The sequence below is a fragment of the Globicephala melas genome, chromosome 6 (assembly GCF_963455315.2).
Source record: "Globicephala melas chromosome 6, mGloMel1.2, whole genome shotgun sequence".
Classification (NCBI taxonomy): domain Eukaryota; kingdom Metazoa; phylum Chordata; class Mammalia; order Artiodactyla; family Delphinidae; genus Globicephala; species Globicephala melas.
In genome coordinates, this window is record NC_083319.1 from 15,479,841 (window position 1) to 15,498,185 (window position 18,345).

General features: G+C 43.9%; 1 protein-coding gene across 2 annotated transcripts in view; it reads left to right on the forward strand.

Annotated features, from left to right (window-relative positions):
* BRINP1 (BMP/retinoic acid inducible neural specific 1) overlaps positions 1 to 18,345 on the forward strand; it is a 178,346-nt gene that overhangs the window by 48,090 nt on the left and 111,911 nt on the right. For both annotated transcript variants that reach the window (XM_060300556.1, XM_030858386.2), the window contains exon 2: positions 5,674 to 5,941. In XM_060300556.1, coding sequence (XP_060156539.1) covers positions 5,724 to 5,941 — 218 coding nt within the window. In that variant the 5' untranslated portion in view covers positions 5,674 to 5,723. The remainder of the gene's footprint in view (positions 1 to 5,673; positions 5,942 to 18,345) is intronic.

Consider the following 18,345-nt stretch of genomic DNA (forward strand, 5'->3'; position numbering starts at 1 on the left):
GAGCCCCTCACAGCAGCCGGCCTGTGACTCACGGAAGGTCACAGTCAGGTCAAGGACGGTGCTCGGAAATAGAACCAGCCTCTCTTTCACAGGCTCTAAAACTCAGTGGCAGGATGTTCCCTTTATGAATGTTGGAAAAACAACAGTTCTAAGATGCATGGTGGTGGATATCCAGAGCTGTCCCTGCGATTTGGGGATGGAGAGACGTGGCCGTGAGCATGGGAGTTTTTATTTGAAATGTATTTACTGTTTGTTTGTTGATTTTGAAGGGAGGGGGCAAGTGCTCAATCAGTCATAGTGGGGAGTGAATTGGGTTCTCCAAATGTTAATAAAAGCAAGGAGAAGGAATCTAAAAAAAATGATACAAAAGAACTTATATACAAAATAGAAATAGACCCACAGACATAGAAAACAAACTTATGCTTACCAAAGGGGAAGGGGGGTGGGATAATTAGGAGTTTTTGATTAACATATAACACTACTATATTTAAAATAGATAACCAGCAAGGACCTCCTGTATAGCACAGGGAATGGAACTACACTCAATATTTTGTAATAACCTATAAGGGAAAAGAATCTGAAAAAAATAGATATACATGTATGTGTAACTGGATCACTTTGCTGTACACCTGAAACTAACACAACATTGTAAATCAACTATACCTGAAAAACAAGATAAAAAACAAACAAAACAAAAGGAGATGGATGAGTGACCTTTCCAGGTGGTGTCACAGAGCGGAAAAGGTTCGTTTGAGCTCTGTCTTACCCAGTGAAAATAGAATACCATCCATATGCGTAATTTTAAAGTTTTAGCAGCCACATTAAAACAATTAAAAGGAAACAGGTGAAACGAATTTTAATAACATATTGTATTTACTCCAGTACATCCAAAATAGTACTATTTCGACATGTAGCCAACATAAAATATCCGTGAGATATTTTACAGCCGGTTCCTCTAAGTGTCTGAGATCCGGTGGGTGTGTATTTCATACTCACAGCACATCTCGATTTGAATGAGCCGTATTTCAAGTGCTCAGTAGCCACACGTGGTCAGTGGCTCCCAGCGTGGACAGCACAGCCTCCAGTTCTAACTCTGCCATTTGCCAGCTCTGTGATGGTGGGCCAGTTACTTATCCTTTCCGGACCTTAGTGTCCCCTCCCCCCACATGTAAATGGGGACCATAACCTCTCCGTATTGCAACAAGGTCACATGTGTAAAGCAGCACATAGTAAGTGCTCAGTTAATGGATTGGTGATTTCCTCCTCCAACTGACCTGCATCGCAACTAAACTGTAAGGTCCCTGCAGGAGACTGAAATACAACTTGGCCTCTGACTGTATCGAAATGCAAACCGTTGCTGACCCTCTCTTTCCTCTCCTTCCACTGACATTTCTTTTTCCCCGAAGCTCTGCATCGCTCACTCCTTCACTTTCTTCAGGTCGCCTCTCAAAGGTGACTTCATCAGAGCAGCTTTTCCTCAGCACCTTGTATGTAAAGCAGCAGCCTCACTCTCAATCCTGTCTTATCTGCTTTGGTTTTCTTTAGAGCACTGCTCACCGTCACACGTACATTTACTGCTCATTTGTTTACTTCTCCCAGCCCAACAGAAAAGAAGCCCTGCTCACTGTTTAATTTCCAGCTAAACCTGTTAATGGATGAATGAATGAATTTATTGAACATCTACAGTGCTTTGCCCTTGGTGGGTAGCATGGAAATGAAATATACAGTCCTTGCTTGAGGGATTCAGAGGGAGATACAGGTGCTTGAAGGCCCTACCTGGGTCCTAAAATCTCACTCAAGCCTCTGCCACCTGGGTGCTACTCTGGGCACACACGCCATCACTCTGCCCTCTCCCACCCCCAAGGCTTGTTGTATGGCACTTGCTCTGCTCAAATTCCCTTTTGCTCATCTCTGCTCACCAAAAGCTTGCATGCTATGAAGGCCCCGCTCAAACACCACCTCTTGTAAGGATCCTTTCCAGGTCTCTTGGCCAGAAACATTATCTCTGGCCTCTATTCTTCCACGGGACATTTTTCTTTGCTTATAGTATTTATGACAGCCTATTTCATACTAGAATTCCTCAGGCCTCGGTGTGACTCCTCCACAATATTTTGAATCTCTAGAGGGCAGGATCTAATTTCAGCTGGGTGGGGTGAGGGTGGGGATGTAGTGGAAACTATACCCGTAATGAGATATACACAGGTTAGATTCTTGAATACTTAGGACCTGCAAGCTTGGGAAAGTTATTTAATGTCTTCAAGTTCCAACGTGCTCATCTGTTAAATGGGAGAGCTGTACCCACCTCAGGGAAGAAACCTTTGTTAACATCTAGTCTGAATTGGATGCTTTGGCTACTGCCAAGAGAACAGACATTTTTCGATCCAAGTACACAATAGGTGCTCCATACATGTCAGTCATGGGACCCTTATATTAACCCAAGTCTCCAGTACAGTTGGTGCGAATTTGGGCCTTTTTACAGAATGGGAATCACTGTGTCTGTCGTGATATGACAATATTTAGGTAACATACATACTAATCCTTGCTCTTGCCCAACAAAATGTCCAGTTCTATTCAAATGCACCTCATAGAAACTTGCATGTTCATTTTTAGTGTTCTGTGGATTATTGTGATTTTCTGAGCCAAGAGAGATGTATTCAGACTTCTTCTGTGAAGCAGTCATGTGTACTTGCTGAGATGTAGATTGTATCGTAGACCCCAACTGCAAAAGAGGTTCAGACACAGCTACTGACCTGTCTTGGCCCACTGCCCAGCCAAGACAACGTGGCAGCATGAAAACCAGGAGCTGGAAGACAGGAGTCTAGCCCAGTCAGCCACTCAGGTCCTGATCTTGTAAGAAGGAGTTGGATTAGAGCAGGATTTAACTTTTGCTCCACTGACATTTTAGGTCCAGTAGTCTTTGTCATGGGGGGAGGGGCCATCCCGTGCACTGTAGGATGTGCAGCAACACCCCTGGCCTCTACCCACTAGATGCCAGTAGCATCCCCTCCGTCGGGACAAGCAAAGATGTCCCTTAGGTGGCAAAATGGCTGCCAGAATGAAAGCACTGGGTTCCATCTTTCAAATTTCAGCAAATTCTAGGGCTCGGGGCTGAGGTCTTACCCTCCGACGTGCAGACACACACACACATACGCTGATGTTCCACGTCTAGCCTTGTTTCACTTTTGAAAGCTGCAGTGTTCCGAATCCTGTTTCCTTGTGAACAGTCTAACAGCCAGGCATTCTCTCCCAGGCTCCCACCCCGCACCCACTCACAGCAGAAGCCACGCAGAAGGGCTGGATGGGTGACACGCTGTGATTTCAGTGTGCTGTAGCTCCCCGCCGGGATCTCTGAACAATCGCCTCCACCCCCTGCTTGCCGCTCAGGTGGGCTCTGGCAGACGGTTTTGGCAGCTGGAGCTGTTACAGTTCTGTACTCCACATGTACGTCTTTGTTGTAGGCTCTGAACAAAACCTGAGGCCACAGCTTCTGCCAGCCCACTCCTCTGCTCACATGCCTTTTTCCTTTGCCCCCGACAGCTGGGGCCTGCAGTGCCAAGTAGATTTTTGTAGCTACTCATAATAAAATGGTGCAGTCGGACCACGGAGAGAAATCGCCAATTGGGTCGGAAATTCACATCTCTCTCTTTTTTTTTTTTTTTTGCAGTACGCGGGCCTCTCTCACTGTTGTGGCCTCTCCCACTGTTGTGGCCTCTCCCGTTGCGGAGCACAGGCTCCGGATGCGCAGGCTCAGCGGCCATGGCTCACGGGCCCAGCCGCTCCGCGGCATGTGGGATCTTCCCAGACCGGGGCACGGACCCGTGTCCCCTGCATTGGCAGGCGGACTCTCAACCACTGCGCGACCAGGGAAGCCCTCTCTTTTTTTGATTTTCTCTCTTTCTTAGCTTGACTTTCTTCCCATTTTCAGCTGGAAGAGTAGACAAGTAAGGGATCATATTTCTTCATGTTTCTATGTGGTTTTCCACTCGACAAATTGGTTTTGTCCTCGCCATGTTTTTAAACGTTAGACATAAAAATCTGAGATCTAGACAGAGGCCATGACTGTCCAGAGTCACACAGCCAGCAGTATATAGAAACAGTCTTTTAAAGATTCTTGCCAGTTAAAGACTCACAGTCCCATGAGCAAAATGCACACAAACAAATAAGTACAATAAAAGATAGTAAGTACTAACATACAGTTATATAAAGGAGCAATGAGAGCTGAAAGAAAGGAACAACGAACAATTTTTGAGAGGAATAGAAAAAGGAAATGACCTTTGAGGACCTGACCTCAACTGGCTACTGAAAGATAAACGGGATTTGGTGGGGCAGTGGGGACTGTAGGAGCAAAGACACTCCCAGCAGGGACTGTGTGGACATCATCACCATCAAGATTTATCATTACCTGTATCCTCATCATCATTGATGCCATTTATTGAGCACTTCCTAAAAATGTCAGGTGCTTCATGGGACACTTGGACATAAATGGTGTCATTTCATTCTCATGCTAGTTCTGGGTGTAGGTGCTATTGTTAACTACATTTTACAGACAAGGAAACTGAGGCCCAGAAAGTGAAATCACTTGCCTGAAATAATACAGTTTATAATTGATGGAGCCTGCATTCCCAGCTACCTTTCAATGTAGAGTAAGATAAGCTCTTCTAGACTAAGTGGGGTGGTGGACACAGCACAGTGTTAAACTAGCAAGTAGAATGATGTTGTGATGATAAAAACAAAACTTGTAAATTTTCCAAGGAGCCCCTACTTAAGCTCTCCCTTAGTCTTAAGCATTTCTCCAACATGGCACCCCTGTGCTGTGCTACCACCGAAAAAAGAGGCGGGCAAGACCCCACTAGTTCCTTGGCTTTTAGTTCCCCTTCTGAGTACGAGAGAACCTCGAGGCTCAGAGTCACTGATGGGTGGATCCTCTAGTTACATTTCCTTGGGGTGAAGGAGACAGTCCACTAAGCGTTGTAGAAGTGCGTTCAAATGAACTCCATAAACTCTCCATCTGTAAGGTATTCAACCCGGATAGCCGTGATCATGATGCATCCCAAGGCTTTTTGTACTCACCTGATGATGCAGAAGCAAAGCCTGTGTTCAGTTGGTGCATGTCTGTGGGAGAGGAGGAGAGAAAGGGATTCTCATTCACCGAGTCCCTGCTGTGAGATTCAGGTTGTTTGTGAAGATAGCGGGTGGGATGGATACTGGAGTTCTATCTCCAAGTTCCTTCCTGGCTGTAGGAGACTCTGTTTCTGCATTCATTCATTTCACTCTTTCAACACTTAAGCCTTGAATACCTATGATGTGCCAGGTGCCAAGATACAGGCGCTTAAGCCCGTCCTCTGTTTTACGGATGAGGAAACTGCATCCCTAAGAGATTCAGCAGTTTGTACGTGTTCATGCGTGTTCACAGAACATGTGAACAACAAAGCAGGAATGCAAGCCCAGATGTCCATAGATGCCACGCTCTTAACCAGAAACTGCACTGATTTTTGTAAACCCTGACACACTCTACTGATGTAAAGGATTATGATGATGTGTTAAGAGCATTTAAAAAATTTTTCCTTTGTCTCTCTCTCTCTTCCTTTTATTTTACTTCACCCTCCCCCCTTTCCTCTCTCCCTCTTTTGTTTCCTCTTTCTTTCTCTCTCTTTTTTATTCTCTTCTTCATAGGACTCCACAGAATGGAGCAAGAATGAGAGGAAAAAGGCCGGCAGAAAAGCATGAACTGGAGGTTTGTTGAGCTCCTCTACTTCCTGTTTGTATGGGGCCGTATCTCAGTGCAGCCCTCCCACCAGGAACCAGCTGGGACAGACCAACATGTCTCCAAGGAATTTGATTGGCTTATTTCAGACAGGGGGCCTTTCCACCACTCCAGGAGCTACCTATCCTTTGTGGAAAGACACCGTCAAGGATTTACAACCAGATATAAAATATACAGGTAAGAGCTGGGCTAAGCTTGCCTTTGCTTTTCATTCACTGAGTGCTTTTGGGGGGCCACACATTGGCATGGGCCTCGCTGTATGGAGGAGTGTCTGAGCCAAGTCTGTTATGCACTTTTTCATTATTAATTTATCTATTTATTTATTCATTTATCCATCTATTTAATTTATTACATTGTGCAAGAGATTAGCAATGGTGAGTGAGAATAGCTAGTATTTTTTGAGTACTTACTACTGTGTGCTGGGCATAGTACTTTGTAAACTATCTCATTAAACCTTACAGTAACATCAGAGATAGCATCTATTTGTTTTCTCCACTTTATAGAAGGGGTAACTGGGCTTCTGCTAGGTGAAATAACTTGTCCAAAGTCACACAGTCTGTGAGTGGTGGGACTGGGATTCAAGCCCTGGTTTATCTGCATGCATAGTCACAGACAGTGTTTTTAGTCAGTTCCATCAGGTGTAGGCTGTGTTGTTTTGCAGATGCTATTAATAGAGCAAATATCCTACCCAGACATATTCACACATTTGGAAACAAGTAGGGACTCTCAGTGAATACCTCTTTCTTGAGCAAGTCCGAACTGGTCTTTGGCCTTTGGGAATCCTACTCATCCCAAAAGGACTTAGCCCCAGATTCTTCCTCTTTGAGAGTCTAAGAAACCATCTTGGACTCTCCCCACCCTACTTGATCACCTCTCTTTGATATTTCCACAGCTCTCTACACTTACACCTCTTTAGTTGTCAACCATTTGGAGAAATACCATTCTTATATTTCTCTTTCACCTTACTGGAAACTGTGTGAGGCCAAGACTTATATATAATTCATTTCTGGATCCCCAGAGTGATTTTTGTTCTGCCTTGTATCATAAGGACACGAAAAATGTGGACTTAAGTAAATTGGAGAATGCAAAAAACTCTCTAGAGCTCTCTCTAAGACAGCTTAAGCTTCATCTTAAGGTCAAGGCCAACTGAAATAGGAGACGAGGAAGCATGGCGGAGGAAACAATCCTAACCTGCAGCTGGGAAGCCGTGAATTCAGATCTTACGTCTTCTGTGTATTTGACAGGAAAATGGGCATATCTCCTTTGCACGCTGTGTGACATTGTGGACCTAGGGATGGATGATTCATGAATTTGCTACCAGCTGCAGATGCCTGTGATTCTGTGCTGAACAGTCAAATCCAAGTTTGAAAGTTGGCCCTTATACAAAAGAAAGTTTGCATCTGCTTCTGTGTTCATATTTCACCTATGCTCTTCCTGGGATTCCACTGCTAAAACAAAAGTTTGCAGTCATCCAACAAGCTGATTTGTAAGATCCTTTCCAGCTCTAAAATTAAATAGAAGATTTAACCAAGGTCACATGGTTAATTAAATGATGGAGTTTAATCCAGAAGTCAGGCCCCTGGTCATCTAGTTACTCCTTCCTTCCTTTATTTAATCCTCAAATAATTATTAAGCACCAGCTAGAGGCCCAGCACCGTGTTTAAGGCAGATGACACGATGGCGAGTAAAACAAACATGGTCCTTGCTCCCATAGCAGTACATTAATTAAACACACACACACACACACACACACACACACACACACACACACGGTATAAGTGCTACAAAAGAGAAAGTGCAGGATAGGCATAATTGGAAGATCATAAACATTGATTTGGGACCTATTGTGTGAAAGATTAGGTGTGGCTCCTGTTGTAATCTTCACCTGGACACACATGCAAATAGGTACCCGGAGATGGGTGTGCTCATCTAGGCCAGGTTCAGACCAGAGCAAAAGCCGACAAGGATGTGCTCTCCAGGGCTGTTGTCCATTGACGCCTTCTCTTCACTACTTTGTTGAAACGCTAAAGCATGTCCACAGGTGATTCGAAGTGTGTCTTCCTGTGTGCTAACATGGACATAGCACATTAGAAACTTGACATTTGCATCATGAAAGAAAGGCTTTACTACCAGCATGCGCCATATTATCTACAGAGCCAGCCTTTCTGAAATGTCCTAGACCTCAAGCTTCGGCCAGTGCCCCCAACCCTCGAATCCAGGCTAGAGCCCAGGGTGATCTGGGAGCTTCAGAAACTGGGAAGAAGTCTGCTCTCCTCACTTAAGTGGGTTAAGGCCATCTCTGTCCTCATTCATATGCAGGCAGAGGCTGGCTTCAGCTCATAGAGTCGTGGTGGGGAGTTTGTGCCACTGGCAATGATGAGAACCTTTCAAATTAAATCCCAGCAGAAGTCCTCTCTCCTGTTGCTTCACACGCTGAGCAATAAACTGTGCACAAACAGTAGTCTGGGTGCACGAGGTTCGTGCTCTGTCACTCCTAAGTCTGAGCTGATGTGTGGAGGCTGGGGGAGTTTTCTGAACTTGAATCTGCCTGGGTACAGGGACAGCATCCTTGATCCTGGAGGCAGAGAACCAGGGTCCTGGCTCAGTCCGCTCACCTCCCCACTGTGTGATTTAGGCCAAGTAGTGGGACTTCTCTGAGCTCCTGTTTTCTCATCTGCGGAAGGGGAATGTTCGCTAAGATGGTCTCCAAGGTCCTTCCCTTCTCTGAAAGTCTGTGATTCCATGAAATATCGTCATTTGGAAATACAGCATGGGATATCGGAGAGGACTCTGGACTTCGAGTCTGCAGACTCAGGTGGTGTTTATTTTGGGCTGCTTACTAGCTTCCTCATCCTGGGCAAATATATTCATGCATCATTCACTCAAGCGTATATCCAGTGCTTTAGAATTTAACACCAATCATGTACTGTAAGCCGTGCTATGATTCGGTAATACAGAGATGACCAAAAGAAAACAACAAAGCTCGCACACATACACACACACACACACACACACAACCTGCAAGGTCCATCCCCTCTTTCACCAAGCTCAGAGGTGGGGTGGAAGATGGAGGGAAAAAAGAGTGAATAAGCAAACAATTATCATTCCACAGAGAGGTATGAATAAGTAACCGCTCAGATACTCAATATCCTCTTCTCTAGAAAGGGACAGTGATGTCTGTCCCACCTACAAGGTCAAATGAGATTAACTTGGTGTGAGATGCTTTGCAAATTTAAATTTTCTTATCTCTGGAAAATTTTTTTATTAAGGTTCGAAATCATCATTCTAATAGAATCATTTAGTTTCAATTTCTGGTAAGCCCATACACATATTAGTCCTTAAATAGTCTGTGAGGGAGATACTAGTATTGCCCATATTACGAATGAGAAAACTCGGGCATCAAGAGGTGAAGGAGATTGTCCACATCACACAACTGGGATGTGGCAGAGCTGGGAATAAAAGCAGGCCTCTGAGATTCCACAACGTGAGCCCTTAACTCTATGTTGTCATAACCCTCTCTTAGTTCTTAGTTACCTGGTGTATGACCAAATACCCAGAGACTTCCGCTGACCACGGACAAGTTGCAACCTCTCTGTGACTTAGTTTCCTCATCTGTAAAATGGACATAATATTAAATGTCTTGTGTAGCCGCCGTGGCAAGAAATAGTTTAGCTGTCAATCATGGAGAGCTTGGAATTTTGCAGGAGCCATTCCCTCCTTGACCTCAGACAGCTGATGGTATTGCTAGAAATGATTTCTTTTCTTCTTGTGGTATTTTAAAAGTCAGTTTGGTCCAAAGGGTGTTTCCTATGTTCCCGCTGCCTTTTTGTGTTTTGTTTTTCTGTTTCTCTTTTCCTGACTTTGAGATCATCAGTAGTTGCCGTAAATTTGGCAGTTATTTCAGAGGTAGATTTAAAAGGAGGATTGTGGTACCCTTTGTTAAGCTTTGGTTTTGGAGAGTCAGGCCGGGGGGGGCGGTGGCGGGCACTGATAATGGTGGTCACTGTGCCACAAGACGTGGTTTCATATTGAGTGGTTTTCCCTACAGGTTTCAGAGCAAGTGGTTTGTGGCTTATGGTGCACCTTCCTTTGAGCCTTAAATAAGTACCTAAAAGTTGAATGTAAATCAAATCTTGGTAAACCATGTCTGATTGCCTAACCATCTTGCACATTTATCAGAGTTGCATAAGTCTTTGTTCTAATCCACCATCTTGATGGTTCCTTCGTGTGTTTCACAAAAATATCTTTTGTAGGTTTTGTGGCAAAGATACTTCACTAAATGAATGGGGCTGGGGCTGGGGCTGGGTGGATGATTCTGCTGAGATGAATGAGATGTGACCCTTGTCCAAAAATCATTCAGGAGTATATATTGGAAATGCTGGAGAGGGTGTGGAGAAAAGGGACCCCTCTTGCACTGTTGGGGCGAATGTAAATTGATACAGCCACTATGGAGAACAGTATTGAGTTTCCTTAAAAAACTAAAAACAGAACTAACATATGACTCAGCAATTCCACTACTGGGCATATACCCTGAGAAAACCGTAATTCAAAAAGAGTCATGTACCAAAATGTTCATTGCAGCACTATTTATAATAGCCAGGACATGGAAGCAACCTAAGTGTCCATCGACTGATGAATGGATAGAGAAGATGTGGCACATATGTACAATGGAATATTACTCAGCCATAAAAAGAAACGAAATTGGGTCATTTGTAGGGAGGTGGATGGACCTAGAGGCTGTCATACAGAGTGAAGTAAGTCAGAAAGAGAAAAACAAATACCGTATGCTAACACGTATATATGGAATCCAAAAAAAAAAGGGTCTGAAGTACCTAGGGGCAGGACAGGAATAAAGACACAGACATAGAGAATGGACTTGAGGACACAGGGAGGGGGAAAGGTAAGCTGTGACGAAGTGAGAGAGTGGCATGGTCATATATACACTACCAAATGTAAAATAGATAGCTAGTGGGAAGCAGCCGCATAGCACAGGGAGATCAGCTCAGTGCTTTGTGACCACCTACAGGGGTGGGATAGGGAGGGTGGGAGGGAGGCGCAAGAGGGAGGGGATATGGGGACATATGTATATGTATAACTGATTCACTTTGTTATACAGCAGCAACGAACACAACAATGTAAAGCAGTTATACTCCAATAAAGATGTTAAACATAAATTAATTGATTTTTTTAAAAAAGTGTATATTGGGTGCTTATGTTTGTCAGATGCTGTGCACTGGGGAATTGATGATATATAAGGTAGACAGGTCCCTGCTTCGAGGAGCTTACAGACTTGGGTGGTGAGGGTGAAGTCCACCATTCAGGATGCTGTGGTTGAACTTGAAAGGAGACCCCCCCCCCGCAACCTCTGGCTTCCAGATAGAATCTTGATATCACATGGTGCAAGGGTTGTATTTCTATTAGTGTGGCTCAAATTAGTCTAAATCAGCATTTCTTAAAGTATCTCACATGGAGCTGGAGTTCAGTGCGATGTTAAAAGGCATTTCTAGAAAAAAAAATCCCATAGTCAAATAATAATAAAAACAGTAATAAGGATAAGTCAGTTGCTAACGTTGAAAGATTACCAAGCGTCTAGCATGGACACACAGTGTCTAAATTACTGCAACAGATTTTGGTCCTTATAATAATCCTGTGCTTAGGTATTGTTATCATCCCCATTTACCTAGCTTGCCCAAGGAAAGAGAGCTACTTCATGGTAGAGTAGAATGTATCACAAACGAGCAGATTCCAGAGTCTGCATGTGTAACCATGCTGTATGGCCTCCCAAATGACATAGATATATTTGTTTGGAAAACCAAGCAAAGTTATACAGGCTTCCTTACCGCAGGGCTTTTCAGGGTCTTTCCTAGACTGTTTAACAATGTTTAAGCAAACCTCTTTGACCCTACCACCTCTTTTTCTCAGAGAGATCAGAATTCGGATGAGCGGGCTTCAGGAGGCACTGGCCCTACCTGGCTTTGGCAGCTTGAGTGTTGCTTCTTTGGATGCCAGCCTGTGTCAAAGTGATCTGAAAAGACACCGCTTCCACTTGGGGAGCTGGCCCCTGGCTGAGGAAGCCACCCTACCTGTTGGGATTTTGCTTGGAACACTTTGATCTAAATCTACTTCCTGGTTTATAATTCAAAGAAATGGAATTAACAGCTTCAGTTTTCTGTCACCAGTAATAACCTTATCTTTTTTTCCTCCTCCTTCTCATTTCTTACATTTCTGCACTACTATTTCTTATTCCTAAATTTGGCATTTCACCCTGTGGGTATGGGGATGAAAACTTCAACAGAGGCCAGAGCCATAGTTACAGAGGAAGGTGAAACCTTGGTTTAATATGCAAAGAAGTGGCTGCACGTCAGAGTCACCTGCAAAGCTTTTAAACAATTCCAATGCCTGGGTCCTTCCTCAGATATTTGGATTTGTAGTTGGTCTAGGATAGACATGAGAACCACCAACCTAGGGGTGATTTTGCTTCCTAATGCGACATTTAGAAATGTCAGGGGGGCATTTTTGGTTGTCACAGTCGGTTGTGGGGAGGCGGTTTGCTCCTGGCATCTGGTGGATAGAAGCCAGGGATCAGGGATACAGCTTGAACACCCTACAATGCAGAGACAGCCCTCTGCAGCAAGGAATTATCTGGCTCACAATGCCAGTAGCATAGAGGTTGAGCACCTTTGCTCTAAATCAAGGATTTTAGGAAAAAAGGAAAAGGGATGGTTGGGAAGGATATTAGAAAAAATGGTTTTAGAGTTTGGTCCTCATGAGTTTGAGTTGGAATGAAGTATAGGTGCCAGTGCAGTGTCTGGGTTCCCAAAACAATCTGGCTGCAGGACCAAAGGGGAAGGGATTTTCCATCTTTTCAGACATGCCCTCAGATCAGGGTGGCAGCTGATGCGTTTAGGAAGGTGAATTGATTTTTGCTTCCTGCTGCAGAGAAGTAGCACTTAAGAGAAACTAGTTTTCTACCCCAGAAATAACCAGCCTCCGTTCCTCCAGGAGTTCTGGGAGATTTGGTGAGTTTCTCATCTGACTATAGTATTCTATAGGAGGTAAGATGTTTAGGCACCCACTGTTAGGTTCAGATACACATGGCCTGAGTCATAAAAAACCAGCTTGGGCAAAGTGCATTAAGGGATACTTTTTTTTTTCTTTAAGTGGGCTCAAAAGAAGATGAGACTGGGACGGTGTCCCACGTTTGTCATTGTCAATTTCAGCCACATAGAGGTTGGCATCACTGGTGAGAATCAATACCCTGTGCCCTTGCCCCTACCTTATCCCTCATTCAATCCAAGTTTTGGATCAAGCTGTCCCTGAATAGAGAGGGATGGGGAGGGATAGTCAGCAAACATCTCCCGGGCCACTTGATGTCAATTCAGAGATAATCTTCTGTGTTGATTATTTAAAATTGATCTTCCACTTCTAAGCCCAATAGCTTTATTGCTGCCAAATTGGTACCTTTGCAGTACTTTACCTCTTTGCTCCCATTCCATTACCAAACTGGCTTCTGTGAGCTGCTAAGCTTAGTTTGCTGCAATCTCTGCAGAGCAATTGTTCAGCTTTAGTCAGGAGCCATGTCTGAAAATGGACTGGCTTTTGCACACCTCCCTCCAAAGGGCAGACTGACACGGGGTCTTAAAACAGACGTAATAAGATATGGTGATTGTTATGACTGGGGAAATTAGGAGGAGAATGAAGACAAGCCCTTGGAGCTTCAGACTCTATGCCCCAAATCTTGGCTGAGGAAGAAAGAAAGGGACCCGATCTGTGATCTGGAGCACCTGCCACTCACTCATTCATTTGAAAAATGTTTACTGATCTCCGAATTCCTACTGACCAGTCTCTACGACAGTTCCTTGGAGTTAGGGAGAGGAAAGACTGGATCCCTGACCTCAAGGAATTCAAAGTGTCTTGGGGAAAACCGACTGATGGGCAGATAACCACAGTGCCATAGGCTCAGTTCCCTGATTGATCAATACGCTGGGTGCTGTGTTTGTGGTGGGGGTGGGAACTACCCTTGGCATTGGGATCATGAATGTGGGGAACGATGGGGGGAAAAGACAAATCTAGGGAGGCATCCTAGAGGAAGGGGTATTTGACTCAGTCTTCAAGGAGGATTAGGATTTTATGAGAAGGCAGTGGGGGAAAAAGCAGCCCAGATAAAGGGAGGTAGTGCCTGCAAAGGCAAAGAGGCAGAAGAAATCCTGGAACTCTGTGTGTGTGTGTGTGTGTGTGTGTGTGTGTGTGTGTATTTTGAGTAGTATAGTAGTCCCCTCTTAGCCAAGGTTTCATGTTCTGCGGTTTCAGTTACAATCAACTGCTGTCCAAAAATATTAAATGGAAAATTCCAGAAATAAACCACTCAAAAGTTTTAAATTGCACACCATTCTAAGTAGTGTGATGAAATCTTGTACTGTCCAGTTCCGCCCCTCCCAGGTCCCGACTCATCCCTTTGTCCAGTGTATCCCCTCCTGTTAATCAGTAGCCATCTCGGTTTTGGTTTTCAGATCAACTGTCTTGGGATCTCAATGCTTATTTTCAAGTAGCTCTTGTTTTACTTAGTAATAGCCCCAAAGTGCCAGAGTAGTGGTGCTGACAATTCAAATGGGCCATAGAGAAACGGTGAAGCGCTTCCTTTAAGTGAAAAGGTGAAAGCTCTCAACTTAGTAAGGAAGGAAAAACACTTATATGCTGAGGTTGCTAAGATCTATGGTAAGAATGAATCTTCTGTGAGATTGTGAAGAAGGAAACAAATTCATGCTAGCTTTGCTGTCACACCTCAGACTGCAAAAGTTATGGCCAAAGTGCATGATAAGGGCTTAGTTAAGGTGGAAAAGGCATTACATTTTTATCATAAGGTATTTATAGAGAAAGAAAGGTGAGGGGGAGAGACCATATTCACATAACTTTTACAGTATATTGTTGTAATTGTTCTATTTTATTATTAGTTACTGTTGTTAAATTCTTACTATGCCTAATTTATGTATCAAACTTTATCAAAAGTATGTATATATAGGAAAAACATATGGTATACATAGTGTTCAGTACTATCCATGGTTTCAGGCATCCACTGGGTATCTTGGAATGTTTCCTCCACCAATGGGGTGGTCCTACTGTAGTGATGATAGGAAATAAGGCTGGATGGCAGCTTGGAGCCAACAGTGAAAGGAATTTAGGAAGGCAAATTGATTTCAAACAACCTTCAAACTCCAGTTAATTGTCAGGGTACTAGTACATTTCTCCTTAGAACAGTGGGGTTTTTTGTTTGTTTCATTTTTACATTTCTTGACCTCACTTATGCTAAGAAATACATTTCAGGACACTCAGTAAGCCTAGAGATAAGAAGATATGTAATTGAAATGAAAACTCATGAAAAAAATACTTAACCTTACTCCATGTGATGCATCTTGGTATTTTCTACTCATACCGTTCTAATATAACCTATTCCTTTCTGATTCATTTATGTTTAAAAATACTGGTGTCTACCAACTTCATTGATTTCAGCCTCCACTAACGGGGTAGACCTTGCAGTTTGAAAAACACTGACTTTGAGGCTATGTTGTGGTTACGTTTTTGCTCAGAGGAAAATTGCGCCATGTTTGAGAAGCAGAGTTTGCTGTGGGTTCAGGTTAGAACCTGTTCCTTGTCTGATAGAGGTGACAGGAAAACAGTGAAGGGTTTGAAACGTGAGACTGGCATGGGCCGATATACATTTAGAAATATTGCTCTGGCTGCAGCGTGAGGCATGCGTGGAAGGGAATGAGAGAGAAGGGTTAGAAAGCTGTGGCAATAATTCAAGGGAGAGGAAGGGGACACTGGAGCCAAGACAAAGGCTATAAAGATGGAATTCATTAATTCCCGAGTACCACTCAGGTCCACCAACAAAGCTGCTTGGGACCTACCTGTCAGGCAGCTCCCTTCCTGGGCTGCATCCGGGCTTACCTGCCCTAGTTCCATTCTAGGCACCCTGTGGCAGGATGCATTCTTTTATGGAGAGTTCTACAGCCAACGGATACTTTTCTGTCTCTTAAGAAAGGAACCAGAATGCCCAGGCTTCTGCCTCCAGGCTATTTCCTTATCTCTCAAGGCCTTCCTTCTGGGCATGAGAATTACTAGGTCTCATTAGCAGTGGATTCCCAGACTAGCTTGGAGGAAGGCTTTGCATCCCACCCTTTAACTGCACCTGACTTGTCTCTGCAAACCTTGATGGAAACTTCCAGCCGCAAGTCAGTATCTAAGCTGATGTGAACCCTAATAACACAGCGGCTAAAGTTTAGCGATGAAGAGCAAGTCTTTAGGCTCAGGCAGACCTTGGTTTGAATCCTGGCTCTGCCAGGCATAATCCCACTTAGCAGAGAGCAAGTGCTTGAGGACCAGTAACTAAAACAAGTTACCCATTTGTATTTGAAACACCCCTACCTGCAAATTCATCCCTAAGAACTCTGTGAAAGCTTGCTGGAGACCTCCAACCACAAGAGGGGTGCTTGACCTGTGTGCACTGTAGCCCAGGTGCTCTAGGAAGGCAGTATAACTCCAGTCTCATATTAAGAGGACACTTATCTGGAGGAAAACACAGAAAGAGGACAAGAGAGAGGAAGATTGCTGACGCCCTGTGACACATGTGGCAGGAATCCAGAGGTCTACGCGCTGGCAAAGCATCCTTAAGCAATCAGCACGCATTGATTCCTGTAAACAGTGCACGTCCCGTGATTTGCAAGCGTCTAATTTATTAATCAGCCCAGGTAACAGGAGCAGTCTGCGACCTCTCGTCTTCTCGGTGCCTGCCAGGTTGTCTTTGATGTGTGTTGCTCGGGAGATGCTGGGCCCCCAGAGATGGCTTCCCACCTCAGCCCCTTCACCGTAGTCAGCAGCATTTCAGGATGGGGTGTATACAGTGGTGAGGGTCACTCTGCTTTTTCTCAAATTGCAGCCTTGTTGTTGACAGAAGGCCAGCAGCCTCCATCCCTGAGTGCTTGTGACAAGCTCTCTGTGACTCTAGTATGACACCCGGCTTTATACCACGTTGATGGGGGAGGGTGGTTTGTGCGAGAAAAAAGGAGGTGAATATAAATGATATGGAAGTCTCTGCACTGCTAAATGGTTTGGGATTGTCTGATTTGGTAAGGAACTGCTCACCTGTGCATGAGTTCGGCAAGGATTTGTTGAATCCCTACCATGGGCAGGGACTAGGAACTGCTCACCTGTGCATGAGTTCGGCAAGGATTTGTTGAATCCCTACCACGTGCAGGGACTATGTTAGCCTCCGCTGACACCGAAGTGTTACTGATCTGTGGTCTCAAGAGCACCGAATGTAGCTGGGGAGAAACAGACAATATATAAGCAACCACATTGCTACCTCGTATAAGGAGTGCAGGGAAAGAAGTATAAAATGCAGTATTAGTGTGAAGGAAGGGTGCTGAAGCTGACCTTGCAAGATTAAGAAAGCCTTTAAGGAAGAAAAAATTTTTCTCAGATCTGGACGGTGGGAGTTAGGCAAAGGAAGTTAGCGCTGTGTGTGTGTGTGTGTGTGTGTGTGTGTGTGTGTGTGTGTGTGTGTGTGTGTGTGTGTGTGTGTGTGTGTGTGTGTGTGTGTGTTTGAGGGGGTATCTGTAAAGGGGTAGACTTGTTCTGGGACCTGCAGATAACTCATTGTGAGTGATAGGCAGAGAAAATGTTAGCATGCAGGCCAGAGAAATCAGAAGGGTTCAGGTCACGAAGCCCTGTGAATGTTATATACAAGACTTTGAACTTTACCCTAAGGTGATGGCTCCCACACTTTCTCATTTCAAGATGCTCTTAAAGTCTCAGTGATTTTATTTCCCAAGGTCAGAGAAATACTAATAATTCTGTTTATTAAGTACGTAAATACAAACAACTTAATGAAGTATTTATGTCCCCAAAAGTTTAGTAGCCATTTGGAAAATAATACATGTGAATCTAAGGAAAAACAATATCTTTATTTTATCCTTAAATAACCACAGTTACTACTGCTCAACCCTTGCAATTCGATACAGCCACCTTCCTTTCCGGTTCCTTGTTAATTTTTCTGCAGTTTTATAATTGTACCAACTGCCAAAAACCCACCTTAACAAAGATATGCTGTTATTGAAAGAAATGTAGTGTGTTTTCACGTTGAAACTGTGAACTACCTCAGGGTAGTAGTTTTCGTTATACCCAATAAATATCAAGTATCCCTCATTTTGCTTAAACATTAAAAATATCCCACTGTGCTCCTGTGGCTTGCTATGGTACTTTGCAGCATCTCAGCACACAATTTAGGAACCAGGTTCTAAGGACAATAGGGATTTAGAGGATTTTGCCCAGTGGCAAAGCATGTTCAGGTTGTCATCTTAGAAAGATCACTTCTGCTAAAATGGAGAGAATGCACTGATGGGGGAAAGTTGGGAGAGAGTGCAAAAATGTATGGCAAGAAAATAGAATGCTATGGCAGTGACCCACGTGAGAAAGGAGAGTATCTTGGAGTAAAGTAGCATTGATGGGGATTTGAGATATGTTTTTCTTAATTTTTTAAAATTTAAAATTATTATAGATTGGCAAGAAGTTGCAGAGACAGTATA